The sequence below is a fragment of the Dama dama genome, chromosome X (genome assembly GCF_033118175.1).
Source record: "Dama dama isolate Ldn47 chromosome X, ASM3311817v1, whole genome shotgun sequence".
In the NCBI taxonomy this organism is placed as follows: Eukaryota; Metazoa; Chordata; class Mammalia; order Artiodactyla; family Cervidae; genus Dama; species Dama dama.
Genome location: NC_083714.1, coordinates 164,286,541 through 164,312,310, shown reverse-complemented (window position 1 = coordinate 164,312,310; position 25,770 = coordinate 164,286,541). Strand labels below are relative to the sequence as shown.

Sequence of the window (25,770 nt, the reverse complement as noted above, 5' to 3'; positions counted from 1 at the left end):
GTGAGGACACCACGCTCAATTGTCTTTGTCCAGATTAATGCTGATGAGGACAAATTCAAAAGAAAGACAATCAGAAATCATAAAAAGAGAAGCCAGCCTGTTCTGGAAAAGTGATGAACTTTCCAAAAGCTTATCAAAAGAAGCAGGCGCAAGCAGTGTGTCTGCTTCTGGCTAATAATAGCAACATTTTCTTGGCAAAGGAAATGGTGCTGAGTTTCTGCTACCCGTGGGGTAAGCCCCTGGGCGGTCCTCACTGGGAACACACGCTGGCTAGAAAGGGGAATTACTCTCAGACTTCCTAGAAGAGGAAGTTTCTCCAAAAAGGCTGCCACAATCCACAGTCCTTTTTACGAGCTTTACTCGCCCTGTACATTTTAATTATTGGAAGGGAAAGGATTCCTCATCTTATTAAAAAATGTTTCTACACGTGTCTCTGCAGGGTGAATCATGCAGAAAATGGACACAGTAACACTTCTCTTAAGACATAAAGTCTTGCTTCCCCAAAACTGTATTTTTAATCCTTGAGACTGCAGGAATCAAATATGTGATGACACTCTATCTGTTTTTTTTTTTTGATACCTCTGACACAATTTGGAAGAAATCGCATTGGTTTTAATTGTTCCACATCATGGAGACCATCAGAGGCATTTTCTTACATGCTTACACCTTGTGTTACATTTTTTACCCTTGAGACTGCAGGAATCAAATAAAATATGCGATGCCTCTGTATCTTTATCCAGATACTTCTGGCACAATTTAACTTGGAAGAATCACAGAGTTTTTTTTTTTTTTTTTTTTAATACCTTTAACATCAAGGAGGCCAGTAGTAGCATTTTCTGACATATTTCTCTCTTTGTTTAAGAACGAAAACACCCCGTGATGAAGGATATATTCACTCGTTCATGAAGAAAGGAAAATGAGAGTAATGAAAGAATTATCCGATCAGTTGTGCCCAACTCTTTACCACCCCTGTGGACTGCAGCCCGCCAGGCTCCTCTGTCCATGGAATTCTCCAGGCAAGTGTTCTGGAGCGGGTTCTGATGAGGAAAGGGGCAGAAACAAACCATCTGAAGACACGTTTAAAAAGAAACGTTATTTCACCAATAAAGGAAAAGACAACGGGAAACAACAGAATGATGATAATTGGTGAATTTAGAATCGACAGAAACCCCATCAAGGCAGACATTTACCAAAGCCTGGTTAAACATACAAGAAGACCCTACACGCAGGAATTTCATCTCCTGTGATCTGCTGAAAAACAGGGAACTGAACTATTAGTTTCACCCGATGAGCAATCACCTTATCTTCCTGTTTCAGAAATTCAGAAGCACTGGGTGGGCCAAAAAGTTCATCCAGGTTTGAGTAAAACATTTTTCATTTTCACACCAAGAATTTTACAGAACAATGGACTCGCTAGGCAAACAAACTTTTTTGGGCAAGCCAATAGCACTGGTTCCTTGAAGATGACCGAGATCATGCTTTAAAGGGGCTTCTCCGGTGGTTCAGACAGTCAAGAATCTGTCTTCAATGCTGGAGACCCAGGTTCGATCCCTGGGTTGGGAAGATCCCCTGGAGGAGGGCATGGCAACACACCCCAGTATTCTTGCCTGGACAATCCCATGGACAGAGGAGCCTGGTGGGCTACAGCCCACGGGGCGGCAAAGAGTCAGACACGACTGAGTGGCTGAATGCACACACACACATTAAATACAGAAGACAGATAATGAACAAGGACCTACTACATAGCATAGGGAACTCTATTCAATACTCTGTAACGACCTATATGTGAAAGAATCTAAAAAAAGGCGGGGGAGATGTATGTATAATTGACTCACTTTGCTATACACCTGAAACTAATACAACATTGCATATCAACAATACAAAAATGAACTTACATACAAAACAGAGAGAGACTGACAAGACTTAGAAAACGAACTCATGACTGCCAGGGAGAAGAGATAGTCAGGGAGTCTGGGATGGACATGGACACACGGCTGTGTTTAACATGGAGAACCAGCAAGGACCTGCTGGACAGCTCAGGGAACTCTGCTCAATACTCTGTAATAACCTGATGGTCACCAGGGGGAAGGACGGGGGAAGGGATAGTCAGGGAGTCTGGGATGGACATGGACACACGGCTGTATTTAACATGGAGAACCAGCAAGGCCCTGCCGGACAGCACAGGGAAGTCTGCTCAATACTCTGTAATAACCTGATGGTCACCAGGGGGAAGGACGGGGGAAGGGATAGTCAGGGAGTCTGGGATGGACATGGACACACGGCTGTGTTTAACATGGAGAACCAGCAAGGACCTGCTGGACAGCTCAGGGAACTCAGCTCAATGTCACGTTGCAGCCTGGATGGGAGGGGAGTCTGGGGGAGAGTGGATACGTGTATATGTATGGCTGAGTCCCTCTGATGTCCGCCTGAAACCATCACGGCACTGTTAATCGGCTATACTCCAGCATAAAATAAAAAAGATTAAGAAACACAGAACAAAATTTGGCTTCTGGGCTGTAAACCAGTACAAACTCCTGTTTCATTTGGGCCGGGGGGAACCTTCAAGTGTTCTGTAAAGAATGTGCACTAACTTTGATTAAATTTAAAATCACGGAAGTGGACCCTTCAAACAGGTGAATTTTATTGATTTGGGAATTATCTCTTAATAAGCAAAATCTACCCTCAAAAAAATGTGTGCTTTGGATAAAGTGATGAAGGTTTTTTTTATTTTTTTAAGCTTGGAATCTTCAGCTTCAAAGATCAGCTGAATAAGCTGGACACAGTTCAGCTGGGCACTGGGTGGGGCAGACCGCCCTTGTGAGTCCACTCGTCTAGACAGGCTTTCTAAAACAAAAACCAGTCATTCCATCAAAATGCAGCAGAGTCAAGCCACATTCCAGTTGCACAGTGCCCTCCTTGCTTCTGTAAGATATTTACTTTTAAAGGATAAAAATAGAACAGATACTTCAGCGCCCACCCAATTCCTCTGGTTGCAGGCTATTTAAGTTACGCTGTCTCCTATCAAAGACACAAAGTATATAATCACAAAAGAAAACCAGGAACACGGGAAGTCGCCAGGCTAACTCCCACTTGCTAACAAACATTACACAAGGAGATGCCTGGAATTCCTGGTCTTGCACTGGGCTCCCAGCAAGGAGATATGAGGTGCTCTGAACCTCACCTGGTAACTCTTGACCCAGAAGCAAAGGTTGGTCTCTGTAATTTGATAACAGGAGCTGGCCACTTTCAAACTCAAAGCAGTAAACTGCATCCAGGGTGGGAGGTGACGATGTCGTATGGTCCGTGCTTAGTCGTGTCCGACTCTTTACAACCCCAGTGATTGCAGCCCGCCAGGCTCCTCTGTCCATGGGATTGTCCAGGCAAGAAAACTGGAGTGGCTTGCTGTTTCCTCCGCCAGGGGATCTTCCCGACGCAGGGATCGAAGCCGGGTCTCCCGCACTGCAGGCAGATTCTTTACCGACTGGGTCACCAGAGAAGCCCTCCCGGAGGCGAGACTGATATTTAGCTGTTCTGTATCAGTTTCAGCACGCAGTACGTTCAGTCGGGGCGTGCGGGATGTAGTTAGCTGACCAGGGCTGGAACCTGCGTCCCCTCCACACTGGGAGTGTGGAGTCTTTAACACTGAAGCGCCAGGGAAGTCCCAAGACACTGTCTTTGGAGGAAGCCAGTCCTAAAGCAAATGAGTCCTGAATATTCACTGCAAGGACTGATGCTGAAACTCCAATCCTTTGGCCGCCTGATGCAAAGAACGGACCCATCGAACAAGACCCTGATGCTGGGAAAGATTGAAGGTGGGAGGGGAAAGGGACGACAGAGGATGAGATGGCTGGATGGCATCACCGACTCGATGGACATGGGTTTGGGTGGACTCCGGGAGCTGGTGATGGACAGGGAGGCCTGGCGTGCTGTGGTCCACGGGGTCGCAGAGAGCCGGACACGACTGAGCGACTGAAGTTTGCGGTGCAAACAGGGGAGGAGGGAGAAGACTGGAGCTTGCGGTCTCATTGAAATCAACGTAGGGTGCCAGCCACAGACCAGCTGAGATTCAAGAGGGCGGGGGAAACGGGGCTGGAGAAGGGCCGGGCCTTCTGAAAGCCTTCCGTAGTGTTCTGTGTAAGAGACGGGTTCCAGGAAGTCACGAGGCAGAGAGGAGGGAAGTGGCCCGGCGGATCCGAGCTCTGGCGTGCTCTCCGTTTGTTTCAGAGATTTCCCTGTGGCCGCAGGGAAGAACCGAAAAAGAAGGCCTTGCAGACTCAACGAGAAAATGCTGCTTTGGGGACGGGCGGGGATGGGGCTGGCAGAGGGAGGCAGGGCAAGGAGGACCACAGGGTGTGGCTGAAGCATCTGAGAAGGTCCTGACGGTCCCCTCGCAGACAGGGGAACCCTGGCGGGTGTCCGGAGGGGTCTGCGGAGTTGCTTTGTTCTGGGGGAGAAATGGCGACAAGTTCCGTGCGGAGGCTTCGGACAAGCGGAGGATGTGGGATACAGTGGACGGAAGGATGTTCGTCCCCGAAACAAGATTCATATCCGCTTGCAACCTTTTCTTTTTCTTTAATATTTACTGAATTTGGTTCAGCTGGTAAAGAATCCACCTGCCATGCAGGAGACCCAGGTTCGATCCCTGGGTCGGGAAGATTCCCCTGGAGAAGGGACATGGTTACCCACTCCAGTATTCTTGCCTGGAGAAGAGGGGCCTGGTGGGCTACAGTCCAGGGGGTCGCAGAGAGTTGGACGGGACTGAGTGACTAACACACACTATTTTCCCTTACCTGGCTGCAAATGGTCTTACTAGCTGCATGTGGCAACTGCTTCCCGGACCATGCATCGAACCCAGGCCCCCTGTGCTAGGAGCGTCGGATCTTAGCCACTGGACCACCTGGCAAGTGCCCACCCAGAACTTTAGAATGGGGAGTTACTTGGAAAGAAGGTGTTTGCAGACACTGTGAAGTGAAGGGTCTGAGATGAGGCCCTCCTGGATGGGGGTGGCCCTAAACCCAGGGACAGGGTCCTTATCAGACATAGAACAGGAGAGACAGAGACACAGAGGAGAAGCCGCGTGGAGACGGAGGCGGAGACGGGAGGGAGGCGGCCACCAGCCCAGGGACGGACGCCTGGAGCCCCCAGAAACTGGAAAAGGCGGGAAGGACCCTCCCCAAAGATGCTGCAGGGAGCCCAGCCCAGGGACGGACGCCTGGAGCCCCCAGAGGCTGGAAGGACCCTCCCCTGAAGACGCTGCAGGGAGCCCAGCCCTGGGACCCCTTGAACTCAGACGTCTGGTCTCCAGGGCTGGGGGAGGGTGGATGGGTGTGCTTTTAAGCCACCTGGTTAGTAATGATTTGTAACAACAGCTCCAGGAAGCTAACACAAGGGGACCCCTGGATATTCACAGAGAGAGACGGACCCCCAACAAACACTGCCTTGGGGACACCCCCTCAAGCCCACAAGAGAGAGCTGTTGATGCAAGTGGTGCCTTTGGGAGCCCCCGGCTCCAGAACGATAACAAAATTCACCAGGATGAATAAGCCCCTTCTCCTCTGTCATGTCCGTACAGCCTGTCAAAAAGTCTGACTGTGACTTACTGCCACTTCCTACTTTTGTTCATGAACACAGCATCTTGTCAAACTGCTCTGAAAATATTAGTCAAAGTGAGACTTGTTAAAAAAAAAAAAATCCTCTCAGGGTCCCCTCTTGGTTCTTATCGTCACTTAGGTTCCCTGAATTCTTTGTCTGTTCCAGGATCTCAAACCTTCTGCTATCTCGAAGCCTTGGACAGTTGTCAACGTACCGGTCACAGTGAGGTTGCTGGCCTTTTCCTGTTAAGTGGGAGAGAAGGACTTCCCTGGGGTTTCAGTGGTTCAAACGTCACCTTCTCACACGCAGTTTTGATCCCCAGTCAGGGAACTAAAAGTGAAAAACCTGGCTTAAAACCCAACATTCAAAAAACTAAGATCATGGCATCTGGTCCCACCACTTCATGGCAAATAGATGGGGAAACAACGGAAACAGCAGCTGATTCTATTTTCTTGGGGCCTGAAACCACTGTGGACACTGACTGCAGTCATGAAATTAAAAGATGCTTGTTCCTTGGAAGAAAAGCTATGACCAACCTAGACAGCATATTAAAAAGCAGAGACATTCCTTTGCCAACAAAAGTCCGTCTAGTCAAAGCTATGGTTTTTCCAGTGGTCATGTATGGGATGGGAGAGTTGGACCATAAAGAAAGCTGAGCGCCGAAGAATGGATGCTTTTGAACTGTGGTGTTAGGGAAGACTCTTGAGAATCCCTTGGACTGCAAGGAGATCCAACCAGTCCATCCTAAAGAAAATCAGTCCTGAATATTCACTGGACTGATGCTGAAGCTGACGCTACAATCCTTTGGCCACCTGACACAAAGAGCCGACTCATTGGAAAAGACCCTGATGCTGGGAAAGATTGAAGGTGGGAGGAGAAGGGGACGACAGAGGATGAGATGGTTGGATGGCATCACCGACTCAGTGGACATGAGTTTGAGCAAACTCCAGGAGCTGGTGATGGACAGGGAGGCCTGGCGTGCTGCGGTTCATGGGGTCGCAAAGTGTCAGATACTCATTAACAACTAAAGAGCAGGAACCAGATGCCACGTGACTAGGAGCTCGCATGCCAGAACTAAGACCTGGTGCAGTCAGATAAATACATAAATGAGTAATTTTTTTTTAAAAGATGCTGCAGCACATTGAACAAAAAAGCCCCCCTAGTCTGTGACCCCGGACTAGGGTAAGCACCCACCCTTCATTTTTGCACGATGCACGCAAACCATGTTCTGGGCAAGCCCACGGGATCCTCACGTCTATGAGGAAAAACAAACAGCGGTGTGTCTCCAAACGCTCCCGGCCTGAGGCTGGCCCAGCAGGAGGCAGAGAGCACAGTCATTACCCAGGGCACACACCGTTCTGCAAGCCCAGGCACGGCAGATCGGAGCAGAGTCTGGACACGCCAGAGATCTGTCTTCAAAGGGCGACGCCACGCCAAGCCACCTGGGGAAGTCAAGTTCAACGCCGGCAACAAATAAAAAGCCACCGAAAGACCACGGCTCCATTCTTCAAGTGGACCGAAAATACGTGCTCATTTGCTCAGTCGTGTCTGACTCTGCAACCCCCTGGACTGTAGTCGTGTCTGACTCTTTGTGACCCCCTGGACTTAGCCCTCCAGGCTCCTCTGTCCGTGGGGATTCTCCAGGCAAGACACTGGAGTGGGTTGCCATTCCCTTCTCCAGGGGATCCTCCCGACCCAGCGATGGAACCCAGGTCTCCTGCGTGGCAGGCGGGTCTGTTACTCCTAGGACCACCCCAGCCGTTCCTCAAGAGCCCTAATAAAAGCTGGTCGCTCCGTCTCCACGGCCCGCCTGTCAATCCGCCTTCCTTCAAGAATCCACCTGCCCTCAGTGGTGCTGGGTAGCTCCTGGGCTGGGCTGACATCCTGATTTTACTCGAATGCAGTCTTCCGCTCTCGTATCCCTGTGAGATGTTGGTCACCATCCACTGGCGTCTTTTCTGGGCTGGGAACGCAGCCGCCTGGAGCCCCGACCGTCAGAGGTCACGCTGCTTCCCACCTAAGACGTTCTAAGGGGACAAGCACAAACCACCTCCGGGGCAGGTTTGGGACTGTCTGCCTGGGAACTTGCGTGGGGGCTCAGCTGGTAAAGAATCCGCCTGCGATGCGGGAGACCTGGGTTCGATCCCTGGGTTGGGAAGATCCCCCTGGAGGAGGGAAAGGCTACCCACTCTAGTATTCTGGCCTGGAGAATCCCATGGACTATACAGCCTACGGGGTTGCAAAGAGTCGGACACGACCGGGCGACTTTCACACACACACACACACCTGGGAACTACCTGCCCAGGTAGGAATGACCTGCGTCCTGACTCAACAGGCAGGCCAGGCTCTGAGTCCCAGAACAGAGGATGGCTTTTCCCGTCCCAAGAGGCAGCGGGTCTCAGGTTTCGTCCAGAGTTATTTGTCAACATGCAAAGAACCGGAGTGTTTTCGACAGCCAGAAGGGTTCTCCCCCGCCCCTTGGGCAGAAACCTTCCTACGTATACGGGTGTGTGCCCCGACTTATGTGGGCAGAAAGAAAAGCACACGAAGTCGCTGGACAATTAAAAGAAGTTGGATTCCTCTTGTCCAAAGGCAGACCTTACCCAGGAGGTCGAGAGCCAGGTCCACCCAACCTCACACCCAACCGTGAGCAGCATCCCAGGTGCTAGACGGCAATCCTTAAGGTGATGTTGAAAGCTGTCAGCCCCTGCATTTTTACTTTTAAGGAAGCCAAACAACTGTCCCGAAATGGACACCTCTCAGAAACAGGCTTCTGGGAGAACACTATGGAGAGTCCTTAAAAAAAAAAACTAGGAATAAAATAGGAATAAAGCTACTGAGTCGATACAACAAATACCCCAGAATCTGTTACCAAAAAAAAAAAGCTAACTAATCTTTCTGAGGATCAACCAAATGAACATCTTTGTGAGTAAAATCACATCCCAACAGGAACTATTTCCATTCAAGAATCCACATAATCCTCTGATTCCTTGGTGGGTTTGTTTTTTTATAATGGGTAAATTTGCTTTTTTTTTTTTTATGAACGTGTTAAGGATAAGTGGAAACTATCACTCAAGCAAGCAGAATTTCCGAAAGATGAAATTTGAGATAGTGTCCCATTTTAAATCCAGCAGTGTGTCCTTGTCCATCCCAGACTCCCTGACTATCCCTTCCCCCATCCTTCCCCCTGGTGACCATAAGGTTATCACAGAGTATTGAGCAGAGTTCCCTGTATTATACAATAGGCCCTGGTGGGAAGAGCTGACTCATTGGAAAACACCCTGATGCTGGGAAAGATTGAAGGCGGGAGGAGAAGGGGACGACAGAGGATGAGATGGCTGGATGGCATCACCGACTCCATGGACCCGAGTTTGAGCAAGCTCCGGGAGCTGGTGATGGACAGGGAGGCCTGGCGTGCTGCAGTCCATGAGGTCGCAGAGAGTCAGACACAACTGAGGAAATAACACTTGAGTTTACTTTAGACTCCAAGCTCCAGTTTTCAACCTGAACTAAATAATTTTTTTTTGAGGGGGGGAAATAATTGCCCCCAAACATCAGCTGGTTCCCTGTCCACCTCTTCCACGATTCCTACAAGCCCCAGGGCTAAGCGTGCATGCACGGGCGCGCACACACGCAGAGACACACACCCAGGGTCACAGAGCCCTGCTTCCGTCTGTCCCTCCACACTCAGACTCCGGGCGCCCTCACCTCCAGACTCAGAGTCCGGGCGCCTTCACCACGACAAAGGGTGGCTTTCTCTTCAGCCAGAGCCCCGCTGGCCACACCCAGCCTCAGATGTGCTGGCTGCTTCGTTCCGAGAAGAGGCTCCCCAGAGAAGGAGCCAGCAGGGGGAAGCCATCTGTTCAAGTCATCCTTGGCCTTGTCACAGGAACCCCAGGGAGGCTTCCCTTCAAACCCCGCCACCTGCAACGAGCTGCCTCATCAAGCAAGTGTCCACACGAATCACCTGGAGAGAATTCAGAGACCAGCAGAAACCTAGCTACGTTCAGCAACACCATTTCTCACACAAAGCTAAAAACACTTCGTATTTCCTTCCTGACCACCTGCCCAGTCCCCATGTCTTGGAAAGAGATACGCTTCAACTGAATTATTTCATCTGATTGATGACTCGCAATCATGACTTTATTGCTCCTTTTCCCTCAGGTCTTTCTTTGGAAAAGGGGTGTTGCACTCATGTATTCTAATGTACTGTTTACAGATTATAAGATAAAGTCAGGCATGTACCTGCTGATCCTTCCTCACCTCATACTTAGAAATGTCTCTTCAGTTCAGTTCAGTTGTATCCGACTCTTTGCAACCCCATGAACCGCAGCACGCCAGGCCTCCCTGTCCATCACCAATGCCCGGAGTTTACCCAAACCCACGCCCATGGAGTTGGTGATGCCATCCAACCATCTCATACTCGGTCATCCCCTTCTCCTCCTGCCTTCAATCTTTCCCAGCAACAGGGTCTTTTCCAATGAGTCAGTTCTTCACATCAGGTGGCTGAAGTATTGGAGCTTCAGCTTCAGGAGTTTAGCAAAAGATGCAGCATCCTGTCTACCCAATCCACCATAGCATTGGCGATCCCAGCCATGAAAGGTGGGGAAGGCTATTTCTGCAATTAGGAGTAGCTTACAAGCATTCATTAACTTCCCTGGTGGCTCAAACCATAAAGAATCCGCCTGCAAAGGCCGGAGACTGGGGTTCGATCCCTGGGTAGGAAAGATCCCATAGAGAAGGGAATGCCTGGAGAATCCCATGGACAGAGGAGCCAGGTGGGCTACGGTCCATGAGGTCGCAAAGAGTGGGACACGACTGAGCAATTGACACAAACGCAGAAGTATCTGTAGTGTTGGTCTTGTTATTCTTCGAAGGGTAACCTCAGAAAAAATAAAACAGCCTGCCAAGTTTACCGATGGACATGAGTTTAAGTAAACGCGGGGAGACGGTGAAGCACCGGGAAGCCTGGCGTGCTGCAGTCCACGACGGGGTAACAGAGAGTCAGACAGGAGTTCCCGACTGAACAAAGGTTACCAAAAAAAGGGAGGTAAATGGACTCGTGATGTCAAATCAAGCGCCACTCTAAAGGCTCTTTGCGAACAAGCCTCCCCTCCATCACCCGCATCTCCCTCGCCCGGGTGGATACGAGCTTGGTTTCCGGGATTCCACGCGGCTGCCCGCCCGACGTCCCCACTCCGAGACCCGTGGCTCAGAGCTGCGTGTCTAAAGGCGCATGCCGGAGCCAGAAGCTCCTCCTCAGAAGGGAAGCTTTTGCAGCTTATCCAGGAGCAGCCCTGGGCCTGGGGCCATCCTGTAACACCCAGAACTGGTTCTGCTCGTCCGGCGTCAGGGAGGGGCGGGCCTGGTGGAGATGGTGATTAGTGGTGGACACTCCGGAACAGCCTGACAGCCTCAAGTGGTCATGAATACCTTCCCCGCTGCGCACACACGCCCACCTCCAGCCCCATCTGTTGCTCATCGTGTTTCCCATTTGTAGTAAGGAAGAACTTTTTTTTTTTTTTCCCAGTATTTATTTGGCTGCTACGGGTCTTAAATTGTCCCAAGGCATTCCCTGGTGGCTCAGATGGTAAAGAATCCACCTGCAATGCGGGAGACCCAGGTTTGATCCCGGGGTTGGGAAGATCCCCTGCAGAAGGGATAGGCTACCCACTCCAGTATTCTTGGGCTTCACTTCTGGCTCAGCTGGTAAAGAATCCGCCCGCAATGTGGGAGACCTGGGTTCCACCCCTGGGTCGGGAAGATCCCCTGGAGGAGGGCATGCAACCCCCTCCAGTGCTCTTGCCTGGAGAATCCCACAGACAGAGGAGCCTGGTGGGCTACAGTCTATGGGGTCGAAAAAGAGTCTGACATGACCCAGCATCCTGGTGGGACGGTAAGTGGAGATGAAACCTCTAAGGAGTAAGGATGTCTTAAGAACCCTGATCCAAGAGGGCCCATCCACGTGTCCTCAGAAGAGGAAACCCCAGAGATGACACTTCCTTCTTCTCTCTCTCTCTCTCTGCGGACACACAGCCAACAGAGGACCTGTGGACCCAGCCGTCTGCCAAACCAGAAGCCACGTGCTGTCACCGCAAACCCCTATCAGCTCACATCCTGAGCGTCTGGGGAGGACACCCCAAAACGCCCCGGTTGGACCCCTTTCCTCCCAGAGACCTCCGTGAAAATCCAGGGAGATGCCCGTGGTCTTCCCCGGGACCGGAGCTCCCAAAACAGTGAACCTTGCTTTTTCCCGGTATTGCCTGATTCCTCCCGGCAAGAAAAACTACTTGCAGTGTCAACAAAAAGAGGACAAAGGGAAACGTTTCCGAATGGTGTGAGGGTGGTGACATGTGGGTGTCTAAAAAAAGAAAACTTGGGGAAAATATCAGGAAAGACCCACAGAGTCAAGCCCAAAGCGAATGAGGAAGGTTTCTTGAGAGTGGTGAATGAGGCTTTTTTTTTTCCCCTCCCCCCTACAGGAAGGACAAGGTGGTTACAAGCGTCAAGTGCGCCCAGGGAGGGGATGGTCATGTCTGTGCCACATGCTGTTCTGGCCCTTTCCTTAGAGAAGGACGCGACCTCCTGGGTGGTACCCAGGCGAGAAGCAAGGCTGACTCCAGCATCACACGGCCGTGTCCTGGTCCACACGGATGACCCAGGAGGGGCTCCCAGCCCCAGGACAGATGCTCTCCTGTGAGGATTCTAGGACGTGGCCAGGGGCTGGTGCTCCTGGAGACGGCCCCCTGTAGCCCCAAAGGCAGGTCAACCTTCGACCTCAAGAGGAGGTAGGTCAACACGTCAGGAGACGTCAACCCTGGTCTTACGGCCTGAACGTGCATGCCCCTTCAAAACGCTCAGGTGGAAGTCCAAACACCACACACACACACACACACACACACACACACACACACACATGAGATGGTGTCTTGAGGTGGCTCTCTGGGACGGGATGAGGCTGAGAAGAATTCACGAGGATGGGATGAGCATCCTCAGGAGTACTTCTACTATCCAGCACCCTTAAGGACACTGCTAGAAGCCCACCCAGGAAACCTCTCGGGGGACCAAAATCCAACCACCCTGCCTTTCAACTTCCAGCCTCCAGAACCGTGAGAAGCTGGTCTGTGTTGCGGACAAGATACCCCATGGATGGTGCTCTTGGCGGGCCCACGCACACCAGGACATCGAGGTTGGGATGGATTCAAGATGGTACCCGCTGGCCTAACCACACGGGAAGCTGGTGGAGACTCTGCCCCAAGGAGCTCTGCCAAACAGTGTGTGTGTGTGGGGGGGGGGGGGGGTGGATGAGGGAACGCCTCATCCTCTGAAGGGGTTTCCCCAGGTGGCACTCGTGGTAAAGACTCCACCTGCCCACTCGGGAGACGTCAGGGACGCGGGTTCGATCCCTGGGTCGGGAAGATCCCCCTGGAGAAGGAAATAGCAGCCCCCTCCAGTATTCTTGCCATGGACAGAGGTAGCCTGTTGGGCTACAGTCCATGGGCTGGTGGCCGCCTCCCTCCCGTCTCCGTCTCCACCTGGCTTCTCCTCTGTGTCCGTGTCTCTCCTCTTCTGAGTCTTATAAGGACCCTGTCCCTGGGTTTAGGGCCACCCCCGTCCAGGAGGAACTCATCTCAGACCCTTCACTCCATCACATCTGCAGAGAGCCTGTTTCAAAGTAAGGCTCCCCACTGTGAGCTTATGAGAGGACATAATTTTGTGTGTCCGTGGCCAGGGGTCTAGCCTACCCAGGACCACGGGTTTTGCGTGGACGTACCTGTGGCTTGTTCACGCATCCCGGTGTCCCTCTTTCCCCGAGGGAGAATGAGAACGCAATTGTTTTCCGATGCACATTTCTACTCCTGCATGGTCCTGCCCCTCCTGTAATTTTCCTTCCTCAGGTTAATTTTCCTCTCCTTTCTCCCGAGCAGGGAACTTCCACCTCTGCACCTCCCAAGCTTCTCTTGAAGCGAAGGGAAGCATCACTCGCTCAGTCATGTCCGACTCTTGGCGATCCCATGGACTGTAACCCACTGGGCTCCTCCATCCGTGGGATGCTCCAGGCAAGAATCCTGGAGTGGGTTGCCATGCCCTCCTCCAGGGGAATCTTCCCCACCCAGGGACCGAACCCGGGTCTCCTGCATTGCGGATTCTTTATCCGCTGAGCTCCGAGGGAAGCCCAACCCTTGGAGATGAAAGTTTACAAAGGCTCTAGCCCCCCCCCCCAGAGATGGAACGTAAGAAAACAGAGCCTATATGAAGACGACGACACGGAACAGGCAAAACCAAGGAGACAGACAGCAGACAGGGGGTTCTTAGTGGTTGCAAGAGCAAGAAATGGCTGGGGTGGGGGGCGGGGATGACTGGGAGAGAGTCTCCTTTGCGGGGGACAAAAATGTTCTGGAACCTCACAGACGGGAGGGCCACGCAACTCTGAATATGCAAAAGGCCAGCGGACGGTTTCCTTGAAAACAGTTCCTTTTACGTTACATCAGTGTCACTGCAATCTTTAAAAAACTGAGAAGGGACAGGGATTTCTCTGGTGGTCCAGGGGTCAAGAATCCACGCTTCCAACGCAGGGAGTGCAGGTTCGACCCCGGCTCAGGGAACTAAGATCCCACAAGCCACACAGCATGGCCATAAAGTAAAAAATAAAGTTGTTGTTGTTTTTTTAAATGAGGACAAACAGCCTGCAGGACTTGTGTAAGAAGCAATATTCTTTTCTGGTCTTTAACCCAACTTGCGAAGTTGCCGTGACGCTCTCAGGATGAAACTATCCTTCGCGCCCACGCAAGGTGAGTAAGATTAAAAGGTGAACACAAACAGATTTTTCTGGGTATCCTTGCACAAGAAACCACATTCCCTGCTAATGGCGGCTCCTGTCAACACCGCCCGGACAAGGAATCAATTCAGCAGCATGGGAGATCTCGCCCGTCGGGATCCCGCCTGCCACGGAGGTTATGTCTGTGTTGTGGTTTGGGAGCAGAAGCTCGCCCACGTGGGAGGGAGCAAGATTAGGGTCGATTCTGGGGAACCAAGAGGCGGAGCAGCTGCGAGGAAAACAATCGTAAGAGAGAACAGTGCAGGTTTAATTATTCACTACGGAAGGCCTCCCAGGTCGTGTAAGAACACACGGCCTTCTGACAGCGTGACGCGACGCTAAAAAACAAAAAGTCAGACGTGAGCACATTTCCTGGTCAGGGAAGGAGTTTTGTGCCTTGATCTCGATCTCGGCCACAGAGGGGCTGGCCAGACACACAGGATAAAACTGCACAGAATTACACACACACACACACACACACACCCCTTTCTCATATACTCAAAAGAGCTTCCATGAAAAGTGGGCACAGTGATCGGGGCTATGCTCTCTTCACAGGATATGGAACCCATTCCAACATCCTGGTTCGTTTTCTAAAAAAAATAGAAGATAAAAAGCTTTTTATCTTATACTGGAGCATACGCAATTAACAATGTTGTGATGGTCCCAAGTGGACAGCAGGGGGACTCAGCCATACGCACACTCGCATCCCTTCTCCCCCAAACTCCCCTCCCATCCCGGCTGCCACGTGACATTGAGCAGAGTTCCCTGTGCTGTCCAGCAGGCCCGTGCTGGTTCTCCGTGTTAAACACAGCCATAGGTATAGCCGACCTCCTGGTCTGGATAGCGTGTGACAGCCAAAGAAGATGTCACAGGAAGGAGAGCTTTGTGATTGATACACGAGACTAGGTGAGGGTTTCGGAATGCCCTGAGCATCTACTGTAATTCCCACAAACATTTCTTTTTAACAGGACCACTGTCTGTGCTCATGGCAAGAAATCCAGCGCGGCTGCCAACCATTCCTGCTGTAAATCAGCCTGAGTTTCCCAATCCAGGAAATCAGTTAGGCCAAGATGGTACCCCACCCCACCCCACCCCACCCCACCCCACCCCACCCCATCCCCGCCGCCTCACGCCCTTTGAAAAATGCCCTTCATGGACTTCCGTGGTCGTTCAGCGGATAAGACACCACACTCCCAATGCAGCGGTGTCCAGGTTCGCTCCCTGGTTGGGGGACCTGGTCCCACGTGCCACAGCTAAGACTTGGCGCTGCCCAATAAATACACATTTTAAAAATGAATAAAGAAAAATGCCCTTTCTGAGATTTTTCACCAACACAAGCAGAGCGTTCTTCCCAGCTGTTTGAATTCGTGGAGAACTAGTCAACAATTCCAGACAGTTTTCCCAGAGAGGGTTTATCCAGGAGCACAGGACAAGAGCATCTGATCACTTACCGCTCACTGACTTTCCTTCGTCTAGCCCTCCAAGGTGTCGTGACCTCCCCACGAACCGGGCCGTCTGCTTCCAGCCGGCTTCTGAGGTCATGGTCCCTCCGCCCAACAGCGGGGAGGCTGGGGGGCGGAGGGGGCTGTCCCACCATCTGAGAAGCCCTGGCCCCTTTTTTTTTGCTAAATCAGGCAGAGGCACACCTGTGCCCACCTGAGCTAAGAGATCAAACGTCATCACAACCATCCCTGGAGGATGGTGAGTCAGCAAATCGGTCCCATGGGTTACTCCGCCTGGGGCTCAGCTCACAGGCAAAAGGAAATGATGAAAGGAAAAATAATGTGTGTTGGTAAGAAAACAGAAGAGCTCACCCACTGGAGTGGACGCGAGACCTGATGCAAATGCCTGACTGTGTGAGGCCAGGGCTCTAAGACAGCTTTCAGGGTGCTGGCTCCGTTGGTCAAGAATCCACCTGCCAATGCAGGAGACCCGGGTTCGATCCCTGGGTCGGGAAGATCCCCTTGGAGAAGGGAATGGCAACTCACTGCAGTATTCTGGCCTGGAGAATCCCCATGGACAGAGAAGCCTGGTGCGGCTACAGTCCATGGGGTTGCAGAGTTGGACACAACAGGGCAAGTGACACATTCAGGCTGGGGGACAGGTCCGGCCACCCTGACTCATTCTGGAAGTTTCCGAGGGGGTGGGGCCTGCAATAAGAAAGGCTGAGAGGCTTGCGGGAGCAGTTACTTTGCTTTGTGCTTTGCGTGTGGGTTCCTTTAACATCATGCAGAAAGGCCTTCCTCAGCTGGAAGAGTGCGTACAGACAGTTTACAGACACCGGGGGTGCCTGTCTGTGATGGGGGCTGGTGAGGCACGGGTCCGTAAGCAGTGAAAAGGAAAACTGCAGTTTCCCCGAGTGGAACCTTAGGATGAAGAGACAGCAGGCTAGCCTGGACTGCATGCTAACAGCAGGCAGCCTCTCGCTTTTGCTCGGGACACCTTATGATATAAACTTACTGGAAACGGTGACACCTCTGGAGGCTTTGGGACTTCTTCAAGCCTATTCTGAGTTTCTTAGCATCTCGGGCAGTGCAGTTTGCCTGATTTTAATGTTAAAAGATTCTCACACGAATCTTTTAACAGTAAAGAAAAAGGTCTTGGCAAAAGGTGATTTCAAAACAAATGTGATTTAAAAAGAAAAAGTCAGCTGTATACCCATGGCTGATTCATGTTGAGGTTTGACAGAAAAGAACGAAATTCTGTCAAGCAATTATCCTTCAATAAAAAAATAAATAAAAGTCAGCAAAGCTCCAAAGCCACACACACACACAGACACACACACACACACACCCGCCTTGGTCCCACCCCTGACCTAGTCCAACATCCTAAATATGGATGACCTGGCTCTCCCTTCATACCCTTGGAGCCCACAGGAAGTTATCCTTCAAGCGTAAGCATCTTCTTCATTAAAGAAAAGCAAAGAGAGCTCGTCTTACCCTACCTGGCCCCGCTCCGTCCCCAGAGGCAGTGAGGCTCTATTTTTAAGGACCAGATGACTCACCGGGGCTCCCCATGCCCACCAGGCAAGCACCCAGAGTGTCCCCAGGGTGCTGCAGACACCAGGTGACGTCACACCCGCAACCCACCCATCTGCCCCACCCCCGGAGGGGCCCCGCCCAACGCCCTGGCATCTTTCAGGACAGACTGGCTTCAGTGCCCCCAAACAGATCCAATTGCCAGAGCTGTGTGCCAAGGGGCCGGCAGGGCCTCCACCAACTTTCCATTGCTGGCTGATGTGCATTTTACAGCCTGGGGGAGTGGGGAGGGGCGGTGGCTGCCCCGGGTCTGGGGTTTCTCACCTCCTCTGCTGCCCTACAAAACAAAACAAAAAAAACACAAAAACCCGGGCAGCTTCTTAAACCAGCCCAGTGGAGTGCCCCAGAGGGAGGAAGAGAGAGACAGAGAAGCTGAGAGACAGAGAGAGAGAGAGAAACAGGAGAGAGATGAAATTGAGAAGGAGGGACAGAAAGAGACAGGAAAGGGAAGAGACAGACAGAGACAGAGTAGATGGAAGGAGGAAGAGGAGAACTGGGCAGACAAGGAGAGGAGGTGAACGGCAGGACAGACGGAGGATGCCATCCATTCACTCTGTCCCAAATCAGGCTTCTTGGGGACCCTTCCCTCACTGCTGACTACACACGGCCAAGAGGTTACAGAAGAAAAGGGGAAGTTTCAAGGCCACCCCGGCTGTGCCCTTTGGTCTTATGATGCCTCAAGCATGATCCTGAACTCCGTGCTTCCTCCCTTGAAAAAAGAGGGTAGTGATGGTAGTTGCTAAGTCATGCCTGACTCTTTGGGACCCCACGGACTGCAGCACACCTGGCTCCCTGTCCTTCACTGGCCAACCACTCCGGTATTCTTGTCTCTCCACAACCCCACAAGAGTATGAAAAAGGCAAAAGACGGACAGGCTGGCACAAGGCCCTTAGCAACAAAGAGTGGTCAAGAAGTCACAGGCTGGCTTGAGCCCCCGGGGCTGGATGAAGCGCCCTTGTGGGGTTGGGACATTCTAACCACTCGGGGGCGGACTCCAGAAACCAACCCAGGCGCCCAGGGACCGGGACACTTTACCTATTCAGTTGCGTAGGAGTGGTCAGGTACAAAGGTGGAGGTGGAAAGTTAGTGTTGCATTAAAAAAAAAAAAAAAAAAAAAGCCAAGTTTCAAATGCACACAGGAAAAGTAGCAGGATGCAACGAAACGTGAAGTCTGCTGTCATCTACCTCCAATGCCGTCCACTGCCCCCCAAAACTCCATGGGCCACCCAGGTGTTCAAACGCACACAGGAAAAGAACTGCGATGTAAGGAACCTCCCCCCAGAACGCCACGGGACACCCCAGAATTCTAAAGTCCAAGCGGGAGCATCCTGCCGCTGGGCAGGGGAAGGGGAGACTGACCAAGGTGAGGTCGGCAGGTGTCTCCACGGAAGCTGCCTGTGCGCCCAAGAGTCCCGGCCCGGGTAGGGGGCGGGGGTGGGGAAGGCCCGCGCGAGCCCACCAGTGTGAAGTGATCCCCGGCAGGCTTTGTGACGTCGGGGTGGGGGGTGGGGGCGGCCAGACAAGGAGACGGTCGCTGGGGAAGACCGCGCGTTGGGGGGTTGGGGGGGCACTCAATAAACAGACTTTGAAAGATCCAGAGAGAGTGCCCGCAGGTGGGGAGACGAGACCTCCGGGGCCGGGGTTGGGGGGGGGGAAGCCTTCCAAATCTAGGAGCGCTGGGGAGGGGTGGGGGGCGACAGTCCAGAGAAAGGGATGGTTGCTGGCGGGGGGGGGGGGGGGGGGGGGTGGGTCCGGTCGGGAAATCGCAATAAAGAGACTTTGAAAGATCCGGAGAGGTTTTCAGGTGGGGTGGCTCTTAAGGACCGGGGCGGGGTGGAGGGAGAGAGGGGGAGGTCTTCTAAATCAAGGAGCGCTCGGGAAGTGGGGGGCAGAGTCCAGACAAGGGGAAGGTTGCTGGGGGACTCTGGGGGATGGGGAGAGATGTAAATAAAGAGAGTTTGGACGATCGGGAGAGAGGGAAGGCTCTCCAGGACCAGAGGAGTCGCGGGAGAAGCCCTCCAAGTGTAGGGGCGCTCGGTGACTCCCGCGTAGGCAGGCGGGGAGGGACCGCGCCAGCAGGGCGCGCCCCGGGAGCCGGCGCTGGGGAGGCGAGCGCACGCGACCCCTTTGTGTGCGGGCCCGAGTACACTCCGGGGGCGGCGGCGGCGCACGAAACTCACCCACGGTGGCCCGCATGTGGAAATCTTCCGGCCGGTAGGTGAGCAGCTCGGGCTCGGGCGCGTCCGCGGTGGGCTCCGCGGGTCTTTCTCGGGGGCCGGCGGCGTCCGCCTCGGCCAGCGCGCGCGCCTCCATGTGGGGCGCGCAGAGGTCCCGGGGGGGCGCGGGGCGCGGCGAGGGGTCCGCGCGGGGCCGGGCTCCTGCGGACGCAGCCTCGGAGGGCGGCGCGGAGGCGGCGGCATCAGCCGGGCCCCGCCATGCGCATCCCAGGGGGCGGCCGAGCGCGCCGGGGACAAAGGCGCGGCGCGGCGGCGCTCAGTGCAGGGACGGCTGGAGAGAGCAGCCCGCGGCCTGCGGAGGCGCGGCTCGGGTGCGCGGCGGCGAGGCGGGGTCCCGGAGGCCACGGGCGCCGGGCTGCGCGTGCATTCCTCGGGGCCCGCGTGCGCCGCCCCTAACGCCGACCGCTGCGAGCGCGCTGCTCCGAGCGAGGGAACAGCCGGCGGAAGCGGGCTGGGCGGGGCCGCGAGCGCGCTCCCTGCGCCAGCCCCGGGCGCCGGCCCCGACCCTGCGCGCGCGGCTCGGGCGTGGGCCCGCCTCCGCTGGCCACTCCTCCGCTGGCCACGCCCCTTCCTACTCTAAGTTCGGCTATGGCCCGCCTCCGCCGGCCGCGCTTCTGCTAGCCCCGCCCGCTAAGCCCCGCCTCCCTCTGCGTTCCGTCACGGCCCGTCTCTGCTAGCCACGCCTCCGTTAGCCACGCCCCTTCCTACTCTACGTTCGACTATGGCCCGCCTCCGCCCCGCCCCACCTCGGCTAGCCCCGCCTTTGCTAGCCCATGTCCCTATGGCCCGTCTCCGCCACGCCTCCGCTAAGCCACGCCTCCGCCGAGCCCCGCCTCCGCCGAGCCCCGTCCCCTCTCTGCGCTCCGCTATGCTCCGCCTCCGCCACGCCACGCCTCCGCTAGGCCCCGCCTCCTCTGCGCCGCCACTACTCCCCGCCTCCGGCGAGTCTCCGCTAAGCCCCGCCCACGCCACGCCCCTCTTCCTCCACGCCCCTTCCTCTGCGCTCTGCTAAGCCCCGCCTCCGCCGCTGCTCGCGTCCGCTGCGCCCCGCCTCCGGTACGCCCCGCCTCCGCCCCGCCCACACACTGGGGTACCACGCCCTCATCCCCTAGCCGCGCGAACCCTGGCCGCCAGGCCTCCCTGTCCATCACAAACTCCCGGAGTTTACTCAAACTCATGTCCATCAAGTCGGTGATGCCATCCGACCATCTCATTCTCTGTTGTCCCTTCTCCTCCCGCCTTCAATCTTTCCCAGCATCAGGCTCTTTTCAACTGAGTCAGCTCTTCGCATCAGGTGGCCAAAGGATTGGAGTTTCAGCCTCAACATCAGTCCTTCCAATGAACACCCAGGACTGATCTCCTTTAGGATGGGCTGGTTGGATCTCCTTGCAGTCCAAGGGACTGTGGGGAGTCTTCTCCAGCACAACTCCAAAGCATCCATTGTTTGTTGCTCAGCCCTTTTTTATCGTCCAGCTCCCACATCTATACATGACTACTGAAAACACCATAGCTTTGACTGTAATGTCTCTGCTTTTGGCTACATGTCTAGGTTTTGTCATTGCTTTTCTTCCAAGGGACAAGTGAGAGCAAGTGCTCATAGGGGGAGGTGCGCACTCAGCCTCCACATCCCGGGGCACCCCAAGGGTGGAGTCCCTGCCAAGCTCCTCTGGGAGACTGAGCGTGTGAGGTGTCACCGACCCAGGAGCCTAAGGGCATGGTTCAAAAATCACTTTTTCTAAGAGATCCCCTGGTTGGTCCCTTGGCATTTCCTTATAGCTCAGTTGGTAAAGAATCTGTCTGCATTGCAGGAGACATGGGTTTGATTCCTGCATGGAAAAGATCCCCTGGAGAAGGGAATGGCAACCCACTCCAGTATTCTTGCCTGGAAAAGCCCACGGACAGAGGAGCCTGGCGGCAAAGAGTCCATGGGCTGGCAAAGAGTCGGCCACGACTGAATGCCTGGTGGCTCAGATGGTAAAGAATCCACCTGCAAGCTGGGAAACTACGGTTCGATCCCTGGGTTGGAAGGTCCCCTGGAAAAGGGAATGACAGCCCACTATGGTATTCTTGCCTGGAGAATTCCATGGACACAGGAGCCTAGTGGGCTATAATCCATGGGCTGTCAAAGAGTTGGACACGACTGAGCGACTATCACTTTACACTAAAAAATAAAACTGGAGTTGACTGGGTGCTCAGCTGACTGCGTCCTGCCCTTTAGTCCACAGCAGGGGGTAGACAGATCTGGCGAGTAATCAGCGGGACCAGGGTGACTTCCAGCCCAGCCTTGTTGGACAAAAGTGATGTTATAAAGATGTGCACAGTGGGGAAGGCGTGGAGCTGCACGGGGACCTCCCTTGAGGGTCTCTTGCCAGCTTCAGATAAATGCTTTTTTTTTTTTTTTTATAATTTATTAGGCTGCTGCAGGTCCTAGTTGCAGCATGTGGGATCTAGTTTCATGACCAGGGTTCGAACCCTGGTCCCCTGCATTGGGAGCACAGAGTCTTGACCACTGGGCCACCAGGGAAATCCCTGATAAATCTTTAATTATTTCAAAAGAACTATTTTAAAAAATACTAAGAGGCAGATGATAGCCAATGAAGTGCATGGGAGCTGATGGGCTGCTGGTTTAAACACACCAGGGAAGATTTGGGGAAAGAAATGCAAGATGATCAGATACGTTCAAATTTCAGACACACAAGGATACTTTTTGTTTTCTTTTTCCCTAGTGGAAGTGTGTCTCAGGCCACCTATGATTATAGCTGTACCACTTATACCAGCCAGGCACTGCTTCTCAGGTCGTTGGTCAGTCGCCAACGACCGACGAGTCCCCCGCCAACGACCAAAGAGCCCCCCGCCCGACTCTTTGCCACCCCATGGACTGCAGCACACCAGGCCTCCCTGTCCAACACCAACTCCCGGAGTTTACTCAAACTCATGTCCCTTGAGTCGCTGATGCCATCCAACCGTCTCATCCCCTGTCGTCCCCTTCTCCTCTCGCCTTCAATCTCTCCCAGCATCAGGCTCTTTTCATGAGTCAGCTCTTCGAGTCAGGTAGCCGAAGTACTGGAGTTTCAGCTTCAGCATCAGTCCTTCCAAAGAACATTCAAGGACTGATTTCCTTTAGGATGGACTGGTTGGATCTCCTTGCAGTCCAGGGACTCTCAGGAGTCTTCTCCAGCTGCAGCCCGGCTGGCCCAACTAGAAACGCCTCTAATGAACCTTTCTGAGCCGTCCCCGCCCGCCCCCACCCCCAACCCCCCAACCCCACGACCCCCACACCCCACCCCGACCCGGCTCCCCGGGCCACACATTCGCGGCCTACAATCTGAGCACCGTGCCAGCCAATAGTTTGGCGGATTTCCAGCCCTTCCGCCCTTGGAAGGGTGTGTCCGGCCCCTGCGTCCTGGGGGTCGGGGTGGGGACCGCCTACCGCAGCGGGAAGAACTTCAGAAAGGAGGCCTGGGCCCGCTGGGAGGGGGTGGCAGGAAATCGGAACCAACCCTGGGTGTGGCTCTGCAGCCGGCCTCACCCCAGCCTGTTGTGGCCCTGTGGGTGGCTTTCAGCCCCGGGCGCGTGACGCCTGCTCTCGGCAGGTTGCCAGGCAGTGGGCTGGAATGCGAAGAATGCGCTCCGGGAGCGGGCGGGGCGGGGGACGGGGGAGGTGGGGAGGGCCGCTCGCCCCAGCGGCTGGTTTAGACAAAGGCCAGTGCCCTCAGCTCAGGCCACCCGCCAGGTTCTATCCCGCAGAGGGGTCGCCTGGGTGTCTGACGGGCTGATGAAGGTCGATGGTCAAGGCTGGGCTTTTACACCCAGGGAGAGGCACGCCTTCCCCTTCTGAGTCCAAGCTCTCTCTGTTTAACTGCTGCGGCTGCTAAGTCACTTCAGTCGTGTCCGACTCTGTGCGACCCCATAGACGGCAGCCCGCCAGGCTCCTCTGTCCCGGGGATTCTCCAGGCAAGAACACTGGAGTGGGCTGCCATTTCCTTCTCCGGCTCAACAGCCCGACAGGCCAGTGAATCCGAGCGAGGAGATGTTGAGGCAAGGAAGAGACTTTAAATCGGGGAGCCGGGACAATGAGAGGAGGGCAGGCTAGCGCCTCCAAATAAGCATCTTATTGGCATCTGGATGCTAGGTTCTTTTATAGATCCGAGAGAAATAAGCAATCAGGAACTAAGGTCAAAATGAAGCCTAGAGAGGGAGAGGAACTGGGGAAGTAAACTGAAAGGGCCTTCAGTCTTGCAAAAACATCTTCAAGGGAGGGATGTGTTAATCTCATCTATTGAGGGTCCCTTGGACTGCACGGAGATCCACCCAGTCCATCCTAAAGAAATTAGTCCTGAATATTCACTGGAAGGACTGATGCTGAAGCTGAAACTCCAATCCTTTGTCCACCTGATGCGGCCAACTGACTCACTGGAAAAGACCCCGACGCTGGGAAAGATCAAAGGCAGGAGGAGAAGGGGACGACAGAGGATGAGATGGTTGGATGGCATCACTGACTCAATGGACATGAGTTTGAGCAAGCTCGGGGAGTTGGTGATGGACAGGGAGGCCTGGCGTGCTGCAGTCCATGGGGGTTGCAAAGAGTCGGACACGACTGAGCGACTGAACAGAACTGAATCTCATCTCTTCACAGGTGGGCAGAGACAAACCATGTCTCCCTGAGCTGAACAAAGACACTTTAGTTTTCAGTCCAGCAGAGGGGCAGGGTCCTCCAGGCAAGCCACTGAGTATGATTATAATAATTAAAGCAAGTCAGACAAACAAGTTTCCAACATGGAGTCAGAGTTGGCTTTCTCCCTGCAACAGTGATATCCCAGGAGGAAAACTGTTAACAGAGACACTTTGAGACTTCAAGTCTGGGTTGCGGGGTGGATCTGACCCTAGCTGTCTAGTCCAGGGGAGTGATCTTGTTACCTACCTGTTGCTATAAATATCCTGGGCGGGTCTCACCACACCTTGAAAACAAAGCAGCTTTCATCTGCAAGGTTCATAAAAAGTCTTCAGCAACCACAGCATATTTCTTGAAAGGCAAAAGAGAGGGGTGGGGGGGAAGCCTTTTAAGCAAGACATTATATAGTCATAACTGCCTTTGTGATAAGCTTGAGGTTGTGATGGGAGACAGAGAGTTCTGTAATCAAGAAGGAATGACAACCACCTCTACCAAAGATGAGGTGTCAATTCAACGCCATAACAGGTGTAGGCAGAGAGGAGAGAGGCAAAGGGTGGTCTGGGAGTGCAGCTAGACACTTCTTTTAGGATTGCCTGCGTGCTAAGTTGCTCAGTCTTGTCCGACACTTGGCAGCCCCATGAACTGCAGCCCTGAGACAGAGTGAGCTTCCCTGATGGCCCAGATGGTAAAGAATCTGCCTGCAGTGACCTGGGTTCCATCCCTGCCTTGGGAAGATCCCCTGGAGGAGGGAATGGCAACCCAGTCCAGTGTTCTTGCCTGGAGAATCCCCATGGACAGAGGAGCCTGGTGGGCTACAGTCCACGGGATTGAAAAGAGTTGGACAAGACTGAAGCAGATTGGCATGGACTGCAGCCCACCAGGCTCCTCTGTCCATGGGATTCTCCAGGCAGAAATACTGGCATGGGTTCCCATTGCCTTCCCCAGGAGATCTTCCCGACCCAGGGATCGAACCCAGGTCACCTGCATTGCAGGCAGATTCTTTACTGCCTGAGCCACCAGGGAAACCCATGAAGTATTATAGTCATCCACATTTTCTAACAGACTCTGATCTTCATTATGTAACGAGATGGCCCACCCACCTGAAAAGTAGGAAAATATCCAAAAAGTTTTATCTGGATTAGAAAATACAGTAAATTTTCTATTGTGCAGATTTTCTGATCCTGAGAACACAGGTTTTGGAATACACAGGATTTCACAGGAGACACAGATGGAAAGGCTTGGAAACCTGCTCTTTTCTATTTTTAAATAGTGATGGATTAGATTAGAGTTATCTTGAGGTCTTGCTCAGAAGCTGTGGTTCTGTAGTTTATCTTAACTTCCAGGAGGGACAGCAAGAACGTTTGTTAATCCTTATCTGAGAAAGATTGTTGTCGTTGGTCATCAGTACTTATG

The 25,770-nt window shown here is 53.5% G+C and overlaps 1 protein-coding gene and 1 long non-coding RNA gene across 4 annotated transcripts in view; one reads left to right on the top strand and one right to left on the bottom strand.

Moving 5' to 3' along the window:
* PRKX (protein kinase cAMP-dependent X-linked catalytic subunit) overlaps nucleotides 1-19,792 on the bottom strand; it is a 56,752-nt gene extending 36,960 nt beyond the window's left edge. Inside the window, exon 1 of one of the 2 annotated variants that reach the window (XM_061137005.1) lies at nucleotides 19,629-19,792. In XM_061137005.1, coding sequence (XP_060992988.1) covers nucleotides 19,629-19,761 — 133 coding nt within the window. In that variant the 5' untranslated portion in view covers nucleotides 19,762-19,792. Of the gene's footprint in view, nucleotides 1-18,483; nucleotides 18,625-19,628 lie in introns of those variants that run through there. The other variant, XM_061137006.1, reaches the window with a different exon arrangement.
* LOC133052233 (uncharacterized) overlaps nucleotides 18,698-25,770 on the top strand; it is a 28,687-nt gene continuing 21,614 nt past the window's right edge. Inside the window, exon 1 of one of the 2 annotated variants that reach the window (XR_009692004.1) lies at nucleotides 18,698-18,811. This is a non-coding gene — a long non-coding RNA (uncharacterized LOC133052233). Of the gene's footprint in view, nucleotides 18,812-19,406; nucleotides 19,663-25,770 lie in introns of those variants that run through there. The other variant, XR_009692003.1, reaches the window with a different exon arrangement.